The 18,833-nt window shown below is 35.5% G+C and overlaps 1 protein-coding gene across 5 annotated transcripts in view; it reads left to right on the forward strand.

Moving 5' to 3' along the window:
- Nucleotides 1-18,833, forward strand: part of USP34 (ubiquitin specific peptidase 34) — a 256,844-nt gene that overhangs the window by 101,778 nt on the left and 136,233 nt on the right. For all 5 annotated transcript variants that reach the window (XM_047781997.1, XM_047782001.1, XM_047781996.1 and 2 more), the window contains 5 exons: nucleotides 841-1,055; nucleotides 6,061-6,176; nucleotides 6,269-6,396; nucleotides 12,957-13,046; nucleotides 14,117-14,212. In XM_047781997.1, the coding sequence (XP_047637953.1) occupies nucleotides 841-1,055; nucleotides 6,061-6,176; nucleotides 6,269-6,396; nucleotides 12,957-13,046; nucleotides 14,117-14,212 (645 nt within the window). The remainder of the gene's footprint in view (nucleotides 1-840; nucleotides 1,056-6,060; nucleotides 6,177-6,268; nucleotides 6,397-12,956; nucleotides 13,047-14,116; nucleotides 14,213-18,833) is intronic.

Consider the following 18,833-nt stretch of genomic DNA (forward strand, 5'->3'; position numbering starts at 1 on the left):
AGCCATTTCCATATTCTCTGAGTATGGCTCTACTTGCAAGTCTCTAAATCAGTCCTGAACTTTTTTGTGTTATTTTTGTCCCTTTGTCCTTACATCCTTAGAACATTCTCTATGGTATATTTTAGAAGTGAGTGCTTAATAGGTATTTATTAAGTTAAAAGTCCCCCAAATAATATTAGCTATATCTAGATTACAGTTTTATCTTTTTTTTTTTTAGGCGGCACCCGCAGCATGTAGAAGTTTCCAGGCTAGGGGTTGAATTGGAGCTCCAGCTGCCAGCCTACGCCACAGCCACAGCAATACAAGCTGTGTCTGACCTACACTGCAGCTCATGGCAATGCTGGATCGTTAACCCACTGAGGGATGCCAGGGATTGAACCTCCATCCTCATGGATGCCAGTCAGATTCGTTACCACTGAGCCACAAAGGGAACTCCTAAATCGCAGCTTTAAATTGAATTTTTTTTCTGGTAGTTATCTCATTTGATTCTGCAGTTGTATGAACAAATATAAACATATTTTAAGATTTGAGTTTATAAAATAATTATCAATAAGTTTACTGATTTTTCCCCCCAAATTCTTCTTTTTGAAGTTGTTTTAGTGAAATGTATTGATGAGCCATATAATATGTGTGTATATTGTAAAAATAATATGTAGTGCTGACATTGTGGGCTTTTTAGTTTTTGTAAAGCTGTCAATACTCCATATTATTAACAAACAAATGTAACTTTATTCTTGAGTATGTTGTAACTGTGCCAAATGTTTTGAGATAATTTTTGTTATTCACAAAGTGTGTGTAAATTTGTAATGAATAAACGTTGTGCTCCTCTCTGTGTTACAGTCACATGGTTGATGATATGTTAAGTGCAGATGATGTCAGTTGCAGTAGCTCCCAGGTCAGTGCAAAATCAGAAAAAAATATGGCTGATTTTGATGGTGAAGAATCTGGGTGTGAAGAGGAGCTAGTTCAGATTAATTCACATGCAGAGCTAACATCTCATCTCCAACAACATCTTCCCAATTTAGCATCTATCTACCATGAACATCTTAGTCAAGGTAAGGTTCTGTAGTAAGTAGAGTGTATTTCTTAGGAGTAATTTATATAGCATTGTTAAAAGGAATAAGTAGTTAATGTTATGATGCTTCAGTGTTTTTGCCAAATAACTTTCATATTATAGTTTTCTTTCCAAGGCAATGAAATTAATTTTGAATATTCCATTATGTATATTAAGATTCCAGTTCCATCAAGAGGTATTTAACAAGGGAAATAAATTATATGTATGAAAATTATACATAGCTCTGAATTTGAGAAAAGATGTGACTATTAGATTTTATATTCAGTAGTCTTAGGGTTTAAAAGTAGATTACACAGAATCATATTTTATGATTCCATTTATATAAAATGACTAAGATATACAAATCTGTGGAGATAGAAAGTATAGATTATGATTATGTTTCCCTGTGGCTCAGGAGGGTTGGGGGGACATAAGAGGGATGGGTAAAGTGTTTTTTTCATCTGAAGTGATGAAAATGTTCAACAAATGATGGTTCCAGTTAATCTAAATCAGTCCAGAAAAGTAATAGGACATGACCAAACTAGAAAGAATAGAGATTAGAGGAGGTTAGAGAATAGTAGAAGATAAAGGAGGGAAGGGAGAAAAATGAAGAGGGAAAAGCAGTTTTAGAATTGGCGATTTAAAGGTCTATATGAGTTTCCTGGTGGTCTAGTGGTTAAGGCTTAACTCTTTTACAACTGTGGCCCAGATTCAATCCCTGGTCTGGGAACTGAGATTTTCACAAAAAGCCTCTGTATGCTGAGGCCAAAATAATAAAAATAAGAACAGAGAAAGGAAGTTTAAAAAATGAAGATCGATATTTAACCTCTTGCTTGGTTATATCCCATCAGCCCTTGGTAGCCTAGGAAATAGGTTTTGGGGTGCCAGTAAATGACAAACTAAGTAAACTTGATAGATTTTGTTTGTTTGTTTGTTTGTCTATTTGCTATTTCTTGGGTCGCTCCCGTGGCATATGGAGGTTCCCAGGCTAGGGGTCTAATTGGAGCTGTAGCCATCAGCCTAAGCCAGAGCCACAGCAACGCGGGATCCGAGCCACGTCTGCAACCTACACCACAGCTCACGGCAACGCAGGATCCTTAACCCACTGAGCAAGGGCAGGGACTGAACCCGCAACCTCATGGTTCCTAGTCGGATTCGTTAACCACTGCGCCACGATGGGAACTCCAACTTGATAGATTGATTAGGTTTATGCTCTAAGGCCATGGTCAGACTTGGAGACAAGGTAACTTGTGGATCGTGGCAGCAACTTTGTCATTTCAAATATTACTTGTATATAATCTAGATAAGGCTACTATTTTGATGTTTTTTGTTGTGTTACTGTGATTGTTGAGAAATAAACGGGATAAGATTGAGGCCAGTTGAATTTGATACCATATTAAGTTTTCGCCATATTTTTATTCTTATCCCATTTCCTTTTATTCAGTGTTGTACATATTTTTTACTATATGAAGTTAGAAAGTGAGCAAAATATTAAACATATTAATGCTCTTCAAATCTACCTTGTATTACTTTATATTTAATACTATATAGAACCCTTCCCACACAGTAAGACAGACAATACGATTTTAAAATGAGCTGGCGTTCCTATCATGGCTCAGTGGAAATGAATCTGATTAGTATCCATGAGGATGCAGGTTCAATCCCTTGTCTTGCTCAGTGGGTTAAAAATCCGGCATTGCTTTTATCTGTGGTGTAGGTCACAGACAGCTCAGATCCCGTGTTGATGTAGCTGTGGTGTAGGCCGGCAACTGTAGCTCTGATTCGACCCCTGCCTAGCCTGAGAACCTCCATATGCTGCTAGTGTGGCCCTAAAAAGACAAAAAATAAAAATGTGCAAAAGATATGAATAGTTTAGTTAATTCATAAATGAAGATAGAGGAATGGGCAGTAACTACTAGTATCTCTAGTCATCTGAGAAATGCAAATTAAAACCGCAATAAGGAGCACTTTCCATGGCTTAGCAGTAATGAACCCCAATAGTATCCACGAGGAAATGGATTCCATTCTGGACCTTGCACAGTGGGTTAAGGATCCGGCATTGCCATGAGCTGTGGTGTAGATCACAGACTTGGCTCAGATCTGGCATTGCTGTGGCTGTGGTATAGGCCAGCAGCTACAGCTCCATTTCGACCCATAGCCTGGGCACTTCCATATGCCGTGAGTGTGACTCTAAAAAGACAAAAATAAAACTACAATGAGATACTTCTACTCATCTATGATAGGTAAAAAATTAAGGACTAATGATATCTGATGACACGATGTAAAGCAATTAGAACTCTCATACATTGTTGTCAAGGAGTATAAAATAATACAGCCAGGTTAGAGAGCTCTTATTAGTTTCTTATAAAGTTAAACTAGTGCCATATGCCCCAGAAATTCCTGTTTTAGGTATTTACCCAAGAAAAATGAAAACGTAACCAAAGGTTTTTACGTGAATGTTCATATCTACTTCATTTATGAGCCTCAGTTGGAGTTATCTGGTAGTAAACTGTGATATATTCACATAGTGGAATAAAAAAAAGCTAATGATACATTTAACACCATGGATGAGTATTAGAAAACATTCTAAGCACTTGAAACTAGACAGGAGAGAACATAATGTATATATATCCCTTATTATACTTCTAAAATATTCTAAAGGTAATTTATAATGATTGAAATCTTAGTGATTGATGGTGGGAATTGATTATAAAGGGTCACAAGAACTTTTGGGGTGATAGAAATGTTCTGTATCTTGATTATATATAGACATTGTACTTAATAAAATTAATTTTTAAAAGTAAATATCAAAACAAGCCAAAACCAACTTAAGTCAAACTGGGAGAAATATTTGCAAATTGCATATCTAATAAAGGGCTATATCCAGACAACTTAAGTACAAATTGGGATTTGATTTATTTCACCAAAGAAGGTACACAAATGGCTAATATGCATGTGAAAAGATGCTCAGCATCCTTAGTCATTAAGGAAATGCAAATTGAAAAGCACAGAGAGATTCTACCACACACCTGTTAGAATGGCTAAAAGAATGACACCCCCCCACACACACATGTGTTGGGGAGGATTTGGATGAATAGGAACTGATGCCCTACACACACCATTATTGTGAATGTAAAGTGTCACTGCCACTTTGGAAAACAGTTTGGCCATTTCTTCAAATTTTAAATGTACATTTACTTTGACCCAGCAGTTCCACTTCTATGTGTTCATGCAAGAGAAAGGAAAGTATATGTTTATACAAAGACTTGTTATTACATCAATGTTTATGGCAGCATTTTTCATATTAGACAAAAACTGGAAGCCACCCAAATTTTCATTAACTATTGATACATAAACTGTAATGTTTTCATATCATGAAATAGCATTTTGTAATTAAAAGGAATATACTGCTTGATAGTTGCTTGAACATGGATGAATCTCAAAAAATTTTGCTAAGTAAACAAAGTCAGAAGAGTATACATATGTAATTTATGATTCCATTTATGTGAAATTTCCAAAAAAGTCTAATTTATTGGGGTGGAAAAACAGACAAGGGCTGGAGAATGGGATCAGAGGTTAAATGTAATTGGTATGAGAGAATATTTTAGGGTGCTGAAAGTGTTCTAAAACTCAATCTCTAAATAAAATTAGTATGTTTGTACAATTTAATAGGGAAATTTAATGGTAAAACTGTTTAAAAACAACCATTTTTGCTTAATATAGCATGCTAGGGAGAATTTATAGTCTGATACTCAGTTTGCATTATTATAATAGAATATTTGAATTTAATTGAACGTTTTAGGTAAGTCATTTCATTTAGAAAAATCTTTTGATATAAGACACTTTACAGAAAGTCATTTAGAGGAATGTCTCTTGGCTTTTCAGTTTTCTTTAAAAAAATATTTTGTTTATTTATGGCTGCATCTGTGGCAAATGAAGTTTATGGGCCAGGAATCAAATCCAAGCTACAGCTGCAATGCATGCCGCAGCTGCAGCAAAGCCAGATTCTTTAACCCACTAAGGTGGGCCAGGGATTGAACTGGTGTCTCCACAGTAACCCAAGCCCCTGCAGTTGGATTCTTAACCCACTGTTCCACAAAGGGACCTCCAGCTTTTTAGTTACTTAAAGTAAATTGTGTGCTTCGTGCTTAATTTGGGTTTCAGCTATTTATATACAGCTCTCAACATGTGAAGAACATTAAGTAATCATAACTATTAGAAATACTGAAGAGGCTGTGAACTCTTATTTCACTTTAGTAGTATCAAACTATTTTTTATGTTTTATTTTTATTTTTTGTCTTTTTGTCCTTTTAGGGCCATACCCGTGGCATGTGGAGGCTAGGGGTCCAGAGGTGTAGCCTCTGGCCTATGCCAGAGCCACAGCAGTGCCAGATCTGAGCTGTGTCTGTGACCTACACCACAGCTCATGGCAACACCGGATCCTGAACCCACTGAGCGAGGCCAGGGATCAAACCCGCAACCTTATGGTTCCTAGTTGGATTCATTAACCACTGCGCCACGATGGGAACTCCTCAAACTCCTTTTAAAATTTTTTTTTCTTTTTTCTTTTTTCAGTCATACACCTGCAGCAAATGGAAATTCCAAAGCTAGGGGTCAAATTGGAGCTGCAGCTGCTGGCCTATGCCACAGTCACAGCAACACCAGATCCAAGCCACATTTGCGACCTACACTGCAGCTTGCAACACCACCACATCCTTAACCCACTGAGCAAGGCCAGGGATCAAACCCACATCCTCATGGACACTATGTTGGGGTCTTAATCCACTGAGCCACAATGGGAACTTCGCATCAAGTGTTAAACAGTACTGTACTCTCCCCTTCATAACTTGCAACTATTGTGTTAATCCTGTTTTTATCTTGTGATTTTTGAACAGATGTATTGTTAATTTTTACTTTGAATTTGTTAAGTTTATGAATGCTGTAATTCACTTTATGATTTCATTCAGCTGCATTCCTCTATAATGTGTTATATTTTGCCTTTTCAGGACCTGCAGTTCATAAACATCAATTCAGCAGTAATGCTGTGACAGACATTAATTTGGATAACGTTTGCAAAAAAGGAAACACTTTGTTGTGGGATATAGTCCAGGATGATGATGCAGTAAGTTATTTAATAGAATCAAAAGACTACAAAAATTACAGCAAAATACAATCAGTATAAACAGTAACTTTATGTATATACCTTTTTTGTAGGTTAATCTATCTGAAGGATTAATAAATGAAGCAGAGAAACTTCTCTGTTCCTTAGTATGTTGGTTTACAGATAGACAGATTCGAATGAGATTCATTGAAGGTTGCCTTGAAAATTTAGGAAACAACAGGTAAATAGGAATTTAAATTTTTTTATGCAATAAACAAAGTTCATTTTGTGTATTACTAACTAGGTATGGTGGATTCATACATTGAATATATCATTAGCCTGTTTTTTTAGTAATCATAGTGTTTATAATTAAGTTTAAATTCTCTTCTCTCTCCCTGTTTATATTTTATCACTCAGTCTTGAATTTTTTAGCACTTTCTGGCACTCCCGATTCTAGGAACATGGTGGTGATTACCATGTTGTCAGTTTACAGTTAAATGTTCTTGAACTTATATAAAAAGGAAGCTAAGTAAGTGAAGTTCAACTTACATTGTTCCTCCATCCATCCATCCATCTGGGTGGATCTTTTGACTTCCGTAGGCACAAAGAATAGGTTAGTGTTTTTTTTTATCTAGTTTCAAGGTCTGTTGATGTACTTCTTATTGGAGCTCAAATTACTACCACAAGTTGCTTGATTTTCATTTCTGTTCCACTGATAAAATTTCCGGTTTCCCTTGTGTTATACTGCTTTGATAATGTTACTCCATTCTTAGATATTGTGAAATATGTTAATTGAATTTATTAATATTCTCGGGCCCAACATTAATGTCTAATTTTGTTGAATATCTAACTGCTTCAAAATTTTTTTTACCTAATTGAATTAGAAAAAGTATGTACAATATTTTATTTTCTAATTGTTATCATTAAAGGGCTATAATATGAACAATCAAGAGAGAAAAGTTGCTTATTCATGCAGGTGTTAGAAATCATTAATATACCTCTGTTAGTGGATCAATTAATTGCCTCATTTGGCATATATTCTTTAAAAGGAATGCTTTTAGTGGCTGGATGATAATTTCATCAGTTACATAGGTATTATAGAAAAATTTTAAATGTTGATTATCTTTTTAAAGTCTTTGTGAAACTACTTAACAGTTTTTTAAAGTTATATCAATTTATATTCCTCATATGTGCATCTGCACATACGCTATGGCCCAGTCATTCCACTGCTAAATATGTGCCTTAAAATAATATATCCACAAGTCACAAAGACACACTCAAGAACGGTCTTAAAAGCACTATTCAAAATAACTATTTTTTGTACTGCTATCCAAATGCCCCCCCCAAAAAATAGGAAGGGAAATTAAATTGTGGAAAATGAATGAAATCATATGTAATAGTAACAGTGAAAGAACTACAACTGCGTGGAATAATGTGGATGAATCTCATCAACAAAATGTCAGATAAAAGAAGCAAGATACAAAAAAGGATATTTGTTTTACTCCATTTATATAAAAAAGTTTAAAATCAGGAAAACTGTTGTAAATCCTATTCTAAACACAATCCTTTCTCCAAGTGTAGCCTCTGAGTTTGCCATCACAGTAAGAAAGGCATGCTGTACAAGAGTACTAATATTAATAGGGGAACTCTTCCTTAAATGTTGAAACAAATGGGCCATTGCAACCTTAACACATTTACCATTTTCCTCACATTTGACCAAAAAAAAAACCCTCCACGAATGTCTACTTCTTGATGTCACTTTTTTATGTACTTAGCAGAGGTTTTATATTTCTTTTAATTTTCTCTGTGCTAACTTTTTCATTTTCTTTCTAGTTCTTCACTTGCCCTGGTTTATAGACCTATTAGCAATTTTTGTTTGTCTTTGCTTTTCTTTGGTCTTATTCCAATTTATTTTATAAAATGTACTTAGTTTTCTTTTGAATAGTAATATGGGCTCATTACTTCTCAGGAAGTATAGAGATCTGAAAAAGAAAATTAAAGTCTTCCATAAATCGCTCATAATTCTACCATTTATCCAGGATCCACAGTAAACACTTGTATACAAAATGTTTACATAGTCTCTATGATGTGCGGCATATGTGCCTTATGCACATTTAGCCTTAGGCAGATTGTTTTAGAAGGCATATGATGACATTTCTTTGGTGCAGAAGGTTTAAAGTAACACATAGTAGACAGGTTCGCAGAATGTTGTCATTAAGTAAGAGCATGAGATAAAGAGTAATTTTCACAACGCTGCTTTTCACCTTGGTCTTTTGCAGTCGATGAGTGAGGTAAGACTTGTGACCAGTGAGTAGGGTGGAAATAGGGGTTGGGTTGTTATCACCCCCTTTGTTGTTTAATATTTAACTAGAAATCGGGTTCACATCTTGTGGTGGCTGCCTTTTTTTTTTTTTTTTTTTTGGTGGTCTTTTTAGGGCCACACCCAAGGCCAATGGAAGTTCCCAGACTAGGGATTGAATTGGACCTGCAGCTGCTGGCCCACACTACAGCCACAGCACCGCCAAATCCAAGCTGTATCTGTGACCCACACTACAGCTCACAGCAACACTGGATCCCTAACCCACTGAGTGAGTCCAGGGATCAAACCCACATCTTAATGGATACCAGTCCGGTTTGTTAACACTGAGCTCCTCCTGTGGCTTCTTAAGAATTGACTTTAGACTCTGGGAACCTATCCAGTGTGGCTTTTGTTTTGCTTGTTTGTTTGTTTTGGCCATTCTTGATCCACTGAGGTACTTTAACTTAAGTGTGAATTTTTTTGCCTTTGTATACAAAAGTAAAAATGATTGCATGTATCAGGAATTCTGTTTACACAAATAAAGGTTCATATATTTAAGAAAAGGTTGGTACTATGTATTTTGCTTTTCTTCTGTAAAAACTATGTTATAGGAGTTCCCATTGTGGCTCAGCAGTAATGAACCTGACTAGTATCCATGAGGACTCAGATTCAATCCCTGGCCCTGCTTAGTAGGTTAAGGATCCAGTGTTGCTGTGAGCTGTGGTGTAGGTCACAGATGCGGCATTGATCTGGGATATGGCATTGCTGTGGCTGTTGTGTACGCCACCAGCTGCAACTCTAATTCAACCCCTAGCCTGGGAACTTGCATATGCTGCAAGTGCAGCCCTTAAAAAAATTATATAGGGCATTTCATGTTAGCTCTTCATGTATATTATAATTCTAAAAGATTGACTAGCATTTGTAGAACACAAAGTCTTCAAATATGGAGTCTAGGACCAGGAAAAAGTCCAAGTGTGACTTTAATTGTGAAGAGCACCAGCAAATGCATTCATTTTTCTGAGGCAGCATGAAGTTTCACTGGTAATTACTGGAGTCACACCTCACTCTGCCTAGTAATAAGATTCCAGTTACAACAAAAACTTAAAATCAAGCAAAAGAACAGGGTCGTTTCAGGTAATAGTATTTTTCTTGAGTCTAAATTAGCTCTATGGTCCCTTTGTATTTTGTGGGGGTTTGGTTCTAGATGCCAAAATCTGCAGGTGCTCAAGTCCTTTATATAAAACAGTGAGGAACAGTTGGCTCTGTACCCACAGATAAGGAAGCTACAGATTCAGAGGTCTGACTGTCTTACTACTCTGGATAATTGAACCCTTTAATCTTAACCATATTGCCTAGTATTGTGTGTTTTCGTATTTGAAATGTTCTTGTGAAAGAATTTGTGAAGTGTGAATATAACAATAATTTATATATTTTTCAAAATATATTAGCAACTATAAAACTATTTGGGCAAAAAAGTTGATAGGTTAAGGTAATATCTCAGTTGTTACAGGAGAAGTGCTACTACATAATTTTAATTGGAACAGATTGGTAGATTTGATTTGGTGAAGTTTCCTTTAACAATGGAATATAAGTTGTCACCAAGCAAATAAATTATCTTAACCTGTGTAAATACTGTTACTAATATTCAGGCTATCATCATTATTTATTTATATCATTTTTTTCTTTAAAATTTATCAGTTTAAATAAGGTGTTCCAGTGTTTTGGGATCTTACTGATTCTGGATTTGGTCTTTTTTTATGTTCTTTAATTTATAGTACTTAAAATATGTCTTCTGTGTTCTTTGAAATCACTTTTTGAGGAGCAAATTTTGGAGTTTTTCTGATAATTTTAGGAAGAACTTTTAAATAAAGGTTCTAGTCATGTAAGATGTAATCATTCTTTCATAACTCAGTGTTTATATTATAAATTATGGAGAAAAGTATTTCGCTTACATAGGGGTTGAGGGAAGATGAGTCCAATTTGGACAATCTTACTTTCGGTTCTTTTACATGAACCACGTCTTTATCCACTCAATTCAACCAGTAACCCACTCAGTGCCTGGCGTCCTGTTCTCTAATGCCATGCATCATGTATTTGTGTCTATATTACATTTTATGCAATAAAAACATGTTTACTGTAGAAAATTGAGTAAGTAAATTTAAACCATTCTGATTCTAAACAATAGTGACTGCAAAAAAGATAAGGTTTTCAGAAAATATAGAACTGGTACACTGTAAGACTTGCTTTAGTTTCTTAGAGAAAGTGAGATATGTTATCTCTATTTTTTTCTTTGTATTTTAAAACTGTTATTGAGATTGCACGAGGCAGACAATTTTGAAATTTGCTTTTGTAATTTTGAAATTTTTTTGTCCTTTTTTTCTTTGTAATATCTTTGCTAATAAAGTCAATATATATATGTATTCATTCTGGTTTTCTAATGTCTTAATTTTTAGGAAAAACTCTACTAATGTTTCTTAAATTTTGATAAAGGATTTTAGATGAATAATCTAAAATTGAAATTGATTTTCTCTGATATTCCTTGGTCCATCTTCCCAAGCACTATTACTGTGCAAATTGTTGAAAATTAATAAAAATTTTAATATATAAAAATATACTTTAAAGTTTAAATGCTTTTGAATATTTAAAGAATATTTACCTTATACTTATTGGATATCAGGCATTTACTGTCTTCATTGCTTTACTATGTACTCTTTAATTTATAACAATGTGGTTTCAGTCCTCTGACATTTCTCCTAATAACGCTGTTTCTTTTATCTTCCGGTAGTGTTTTTTTCTGTCTTTGTCGTTAACTGTAATAAAGCATTTTATACTGTGATCTTTCTTCTTCCTTGAAAATCTTGCTTTTAAGTTCTTTTCTGTCTTGTTATTTAAGCAAATACGTACTCAGTATGCACCATTTGCAGGGATTTTTTTAATGGATAAGACAGTCTGCTCATATCGAGCACATTCTAGTGGTAGACACATGAAATAAAGAAATATTCATTAGATGATGATGAAGAAAAATTGGAAAAGGAATCAAGAGGAATAAAGAGGTTCATGGAGCAACAGATGGGTGTTATTTAATATAGAGTTGTCAGGGTCATCCTCTCTATTGACATTTGAGGAAACCTTAGTAAAGTGAGGGAAGAAGTCTTTCAGATGGTTTTTAATGTGAAGAGCATTCAAAGCTCCAAGCAGAGGCTACACCAAAGGCCCATGGGCAGGAATGTGCTTGTGTGTGTTGAAGGGATGGCAGAAAAGACCATGGGAAGGAAATTAAGTTAGACTGATAGAAGTAATGGGGACAGATCACAAGGAGCTTTATAGTCCAACTTAAGTACTTTGGATTTTATTCAGAAGATTTTTCATTTCTCCTACTCAGTATTATTCACGACTGTTTTTCTCGAACCCAGAAGTGTAGTCCTGTATTCTAATATCCCTGGTACTTGTCTCAAAAAGAGGAGGCATTTTGAGGATTTATTTATACACCATACTTGTGGTTAGGGTGCTACCTTTTTTTCTCTTTTTAAAAATTCTCTATGAAGCAGTATTTCTCCTGAGCTTAAAAATAAAAGAAATTTGATAGCTTATTAGAGTTTATCTTCTTTCTTTCCAGGCTCATACAAGCAGCTCTCTTGACTACTAGGTCTTGTGGGATTTGCATGTCATTATATTCCCTATACCCCTGTTATTTTTTTTTTTTCCAGAATATAAACTTACTGATATCTACATGAGGTTTTAGGATGATTTCCTATTGCCTTTTGTCTCCTTTATGCTTGAAGTATATAATGTGCTTTCGTTATTAACATAGCTCATAATGGAGTGATTTTCAGTTTATGTGCAGATTATATTGTGAGAATTAGGGAGAAACTGATAATTTATATAGTTAAAAAAATGTTTTATACCTTATTACTGCTTAGAATGTGGTCCACAAACCAGCAGTATGAGCTGGTTAGAACTGCAATTCTAAACCTACTCCAAATCGACTGGATCAGAATTTGCATTTTAACAAAATTCCCTTAGGTGAATCAAGTGTACACTAAACTTTGAGAAGCCTTGCTCTGGATAATTTACCTAAGCTCCTAATTCCTGTTTTCCTTGATGAAATCCCTAGAAGCACGTATGACTCATTAGTTAAAGAATTCTTTCATGGAAAAAAAAATTTAATGCTGTTGACTTGCTTATACTCAGATATTTATATAGTGTATTTTACTTTAAATGTATTGGATTAGATTTTTAAAACTTGGTTTTCTTGTCTCAGTGTATATGTAATAAATTGATACATTGGAAAAAGATTTTTAATGTTTGGAAATATGTAAAGTTCATTAAATCCTTTTATGTTTAAGATTTTAAATAGCTGGTACAGCAGAAATAGGCACAACATTGTAAATCAACCATAATAAAAAAAAGACTTTAAATAGCTGAATTTCTGTTAAGAGCTAGAATTATTGATAGTATTTAAAATTATTTTACTCTATAAATACCTGTTTTTGCTGTTTCAGATCAGTAGTAATTTCACTTCGTCTTCTTCCAAAACTGTTTGGTACTTTTCAGCAATTTGGGAGCAGTTATGATACACATTGGATTACAATGTAAGTAAATAAAAGAAAGAAAAGTATTTATTTTAAAGAGTTTTTTCAAGTCATAAGTATCAAACAAGGTTTTGAGTAACTTACCATTCTTTATTCCGCACCAGGAAAACTTGAATTTTGTATAAATCAGATGTTTTCTTAGTTTTCTGAGTGCTGTCTCTGCCACTTAGCCCCATGGAGATTATATCCCTGAAGTAGGAAATCTGACCTTTGTATTCATTGTTTTGTGAGAAAAATACTGTCGCAATTAATAGCAATTAATGCTGTTAATCTGATTGTTAAGATTTTTAGTGTATCTAGCCATAGCAAAGGACTCTTGAAGAATATTCACACATTAAACACTCTAGGGTGCCTTTAATTTTTCCCATTACTATGAATTGGCTCTAGATATTACATTATTTTGCAGATAATCTTGATACCACCCATTACTCATTTATATACATAGAGAACTTATGATTAATGTTAAGGAATTCCTTCAAGGATAGTACTTTGATTGAAATTGATCTGGTATTTGAGACTATTATATCTATAGAAAGTTGGCTATCATAAGCATGTCACTAACCTTTAAGAATGTGTTAATTGCTTTATTCGAAATAGACTTTTTGGAAAGATTTCAGAGACTGTTAAATTTCAGGAAAAATTGAACCTGATGAAGGATTTATTTATTCATTTTTTATTTATTTATTTTTTGTCTTTTTAGGGCTGCACCTGCAGCATATGAAAGTTCCCAGGCTAAGGGTCAAATCCAAGCTACAGGTGCCTACCTACACCACAGCCACAGCCATGCCGGATCTGAGCCATGTCTGCAGCTACAATCAACCCCTAGCCCAGTAACTTGCATATGCCACAGGTATAGATGTTTTTAAATAAATAAATTAAAAAACAATGTTTAAGGTGCACTGCTTTTTGTCTTTTCACAATTGAAGTATAACTAGTCCTTACAAGTTTTTGATAATTGAAATATTTTGCTTTAGAAAAAGTTTTAGATAAATTTTTTTCCCCTTGCTTTACAAGAGATTATTCTCTTACCCTATGCCTTTAAAGTTATTTTTTTCTTTCACTTGGGCCAGGTGGGCAGAAAAAGAACTGAACATGATGAAGCTTTTCTTTGATAATTTGGTGTATTATATTCAAGGTGTAAGAGAAGGGAGACAAAAACATGCACTGTAAGTATACTTTAACTAGGTTAGTTATGTGTTAAATGTTGATTGTCTTTTCTGTGAAAGATTATTTTCTAGTGTTCCTACTCCTTTGCTTTCATACAATAAATATAATGAAAATTTTACTTACAGAACTTTTAAGAGAAAGTTTTTTGTTTTTTGTTTTTGTCTTTTTGCCATTTCTTGGGCCGCTCCTGTGGCATATGGAGGTTCCCAGGCTAGGGGTCGAATCGGAGCTGTAGCCACCAGCCTACGCCAGAGCCACAGTAAAGCCAGATCTGAGCCGCGTCTGCGACCTACACCACAGCTCACGGTAACGCCGGTTCCTTAACCCACTGAGCAAGGGCAGGGATCGAACCTGCAACCTCATGGTTCCTAGTCGGATTCCTTAACCACTGAGCCATGACGGGAACTCCCAGAAAGCTTTTTAAAGTTGAATTTTATAAGGCTATTTTTGTAATTTTTAATCATAGGGAAATGTAGGTTGTATAACTTCGGGAGTTGATTAACCTTCAGTATTGAGTACTGTACATAAGTTATTGTTTTCAGGAATCAAAAGTAAATATTTTGTTTTCAGAAGTCACCAGTATCCTTATATTAATGTATTAAGGCATTAATTCTCAAATTTTGAAATGCTTATTTCCAAGTGAGTATATTTTTCATAGAATTAATTTAAAACATTTCCCTTTATTATTATAATTGGATATTAATATTAGAAAGTTTAAGATGTGAAAATTTTAAAAACTGATGTTGTAACTGGTTAATATTTCATCATTAAAAAGTATTCTCTAGATATATTGAAGTCAGTTTGGATATGGATTGATGGAAATTGCTCAGTGGTTTACCTGTTTTGTTTTGTTTTGTTTTTTTGTCTTTTGTTGTTGTTGTTGCTATTTCTTGGGCCGCTCCCGCGGCATATGGAGGTTCCCAGGCTAGGGGTTGAATCGGAGCTGTAGCTACCGGCCTACGCCAGAGCCACAGCAACGCTGGATCCGAGCCGCATCTGCAGCCTACACCACAGCTCACGGCAACGCCGGATCGTTAACCCACTGAGCAAGGGCAGGGACCGAACCCGCAACCTCATGGTTCTTAGTCGGATTCATTAACCACTGCGCCACGACGGAACTCCGGTTTACCTGTTTTTAAAGCTTCTTATAGGAAGATACCTGCCTAGAAGGAAATATGTAGAATTCAAAAAGTTTCTGCTTGTGAATCATTTGGTGGAAGCTAATAGTCAAGGAAACCAGCTAAGTGTCGGTATCAGCATGTCACTGAATAAGAAAAGTAGCCATAGTATTTATTGCAAAAATTTCCACGTAGAAAACTTTCATACAGATCAGAACTGATCACACTGTAGAAGTGTTCAGAAAAGCCATAGTCCTTTAAGGCATACTTAGTCACCTCTAAAAATGAATTTAGGTATTTTCCTCCACAAATCAGTTTTTTTCTCCAGATTTTACTATGCCCTTTAGTGTACCACCATCGTCCTAGTCACCTGAAATGTGGAGGCTTGGGGCCTTTTTTGTATGCCTTTATTTCCAAGCATGAATAATGATGGTGGTGATAACAGTAGCCAGTGTTCATTGATGCTTAGTATGTGCAGATACTTTAGAAATACTACTAACTTTAATATATATAACAACTCATTAGAGGTAGAAAGTTCCATGTTAAGAATGAGAACATGTAAGCTGTGAGACAATAAATAACCTGTCCAAGGTCACAATTGTGTATTTTTATAAATTTATACATTTTATAAATATTGAAGCCAGAATTTATATAATTCATTTTATAAAAATATTAGCAGTTGAATAGTCTGTTTTCTATAATTCACATTCTTGAGTACCACATTATACTGTCATTAATTTGTAGTTATCTTTTATTTATTTATTTATTTATTTTGGCCCTTCCCAAAGGAAAGAATTTCTCATGCCAGGGATCTAACTCGCACCACAGCAGTGCCAATGCCAGATTCTTAATCTACTGAACCACCAGGGAACTCCTAATCTCTAGTTATCTTAATGCTAAAATATATCCCATGTCTTTTCAGAAATTGTCTTCCTGCAAACACTGTTCCAGTTCTTTTAACTGACTTTTTTTTTTTCTCTTTTCTCCCTGTCTTTTGTCCATTTAGGTCTGTACCTGCGGCATATGGAGGTTCTCAGGCTAGGGGTCTAATCAGTGCTGTTGCTGCTGGCCTGCACCAGAGTCACAGCAATGCCAGATCCAAGCTGCATCTGCGGCCTACACCACAGCTCATGGCAACACCAGATCCTTAACCCACTGAGCGAGGCCAGGGATTGAACCTGCAACCTCATGATTCCTAGTCAGATTTGTTTCCATTGTGCCACGTTTTGTTTCCATTGTGCCACGACAGGAACTCCTATTTTAACTGACCTTTGAATCACTCTTCTTCCCTCAGCCTCCCCCATGCTTATTAATTCCTTATCTTTATTTAATTAGGAAGGCATAGTGACCTGGGTTTAGATTATGAATCTTTCGTTTTGACCTTATTTCAGTTATTTAATGCTTTATAAAATTCCCATTATTTACCTCATGAGTTTTTTAAGACTTAAATGAAATAGTTTACTAAACTGTATCTGGCATTTAGTATATTATCTATATATTGTAGTTACTTGGCTAAAACAGCAAACTATGGTATGAAACAAGGAGTTCCTGTCATGGCGCAGCAGAAACAAATCCTACTAGGAACCATGAGGTTGCAGGTTCGATCCCTGGCCTCGCTCAGTGGGTTAAGAATCTGGTGTTGCCGTGAGCTGTGGTGTTGGTCGCAGACACGGCTCGGATCTGGTGTTGCTGTGGCTCTGGCGTAGGCCAGCCGCTATAGCTCCAATTAGACCCCTAGCCTGGGAACTTCTCATATGCCGCACTATGGCCTTAAAAAGAAAAAAAAACAACCAAAAAAACTATGGTATAAAACAAATAAGCTTGCCTCCCACTTCCATTTACATTCTTTACTGCATAGAGATAAATTTGGGTTTCTTCAGCCTCATATTTTGGGCCCTATAAAATCTAAACTAAACTGAGCTAACCTTTGCAGTGTATTGTTCAGTGATTTTTTTAAGACATCTTGTTCTGCAAGCCTGTCAAATTATATCTGGGATATTTCCTTAAATTTACTCTTTTCCAGAGTTTTGCTTGTAATAAAAGTTACCTCTCTACAAGATTCATTCTCTTTAAGTCCTTTTAGAATTCTAAGTGTTCTTAACGGTCTGTCTTTTAATTCTTCTTCTCGAAGCAAAGGTGTGGAAAATTGTGGCCTCCTGAATCTATATATCCATAGATATATAGAGATATAAAACCTTAGGATGAACAAGGAATAGGAATAAAACCATACTGACCAGCATTTTTAGGAGGCAGAATTCAGATTACCTGTCAACAGTGAGATAAACACTTAAGTTACAAAAGAGCTCCCAACAGAGCTACAACCTTTAGACTTAAAGAATAGGAATGGGAGCTTAAGAGAGGAGTAGAAGACATAGATGAGTCATCCTCAGAAAGAGAAAGTCCATTGAGTGCCAAAAAATGAGCATAGATCTGAGACCTGGTTGTTCACAGCATTAGCTACAGGGAAATTGCTCTCTTTGTTAGTGGAGCCAGAGGTAGAGCCTCACATAAGTATTACTTCAGAGTTTTCTGATGCCCCAAGGGATTAAGGGTCTGGTGTTGTCATTGCTGTGGCTCCAGTTACTACTGTGGTGTGTGTTTTGTCCCTGGCCCGGGAACATTCTGTGGTATGCCTCCCCCGACCCAGAAAAAAGTGCTCTTTGGAGATGAGTTTTATACTTTTCCTAGGGTATACCAAAATGTTCTTCCAGTCCTCCAGTGTGCCTTGTTTCCTGACATCTTAGGAGAATAAAATCTTAAAACAGAGGGTCTGGGCTATTTCAGTATAATTCCATTGTTTCTTAAGGCTGAAAACAGAGTTGTACATTCGTTGCTCTTTGTTACAGCATACTGGCTTCATGAGTTTGTGGCACATTACTTTCCATTTCTTTAGCGGAGGTAGTAGGCAAGTTCTAAGATTTTCACCTAGGACAAAAAATTCTTGTGGCATTAAAGATAACTTTTGATTTCATAAATGGACATATTATGTATTTCTTGAATCCATTTATCTCTACAGAATATCCTGGGTCAACATTGAGGCTACAAAGAGAGTGACTTTTTTTTTTTTAAGGTATTTGTCATTAAAGTTTCATGCCTGTACAGAGATGATTTTCAGCTATATTTTCTGTTATGTTGGGAACCATAGACAAGACTAGAATTTAGCAGTATTGATAGCACTTTTGATTTTCATCCTAAGGAATTTCCTGGATGGTGATTTCAGCAGCCGGTGATAAGCCGACACAACAGGCAGAATCATTTGGAGTATGGAGCCAATGGCATTACAGTGGAAGCTTAAGAAGAGAGGACAAAGGGACTGGATCTGTGCTTTCTAGCGTTATGGGTCCCTTACTCAGAGATGCAAGTTGAGGGGAAGAAAGTAGTCAGGAAATAAAGGACAAGACATCATTCCCCTTTTTTGTCTGTGACCAGTGTTCCCCATATTCAGGCTCAGAGAAGTGTAGTAATACAAAACCGATGTATGATAAAACTCATGTTTGAACTG

The sequence above is a fragment of the Phacochoerus africanus genome, chromosome 5 (assembly GCF_016906955.1).
Source record: "Phacochoerus africanus isolate WHEZ1 chromosome 5, ROS_Pafr_v1, whole genome shotgun sequence".
NCBI classification, from domain to species: domain Eukaryota; kingdom Metazoa; phylum Chordata; class Mammalia; order Artiodactyla; family Suidae; genus Phacochoerus; species Phacochoerus africanus.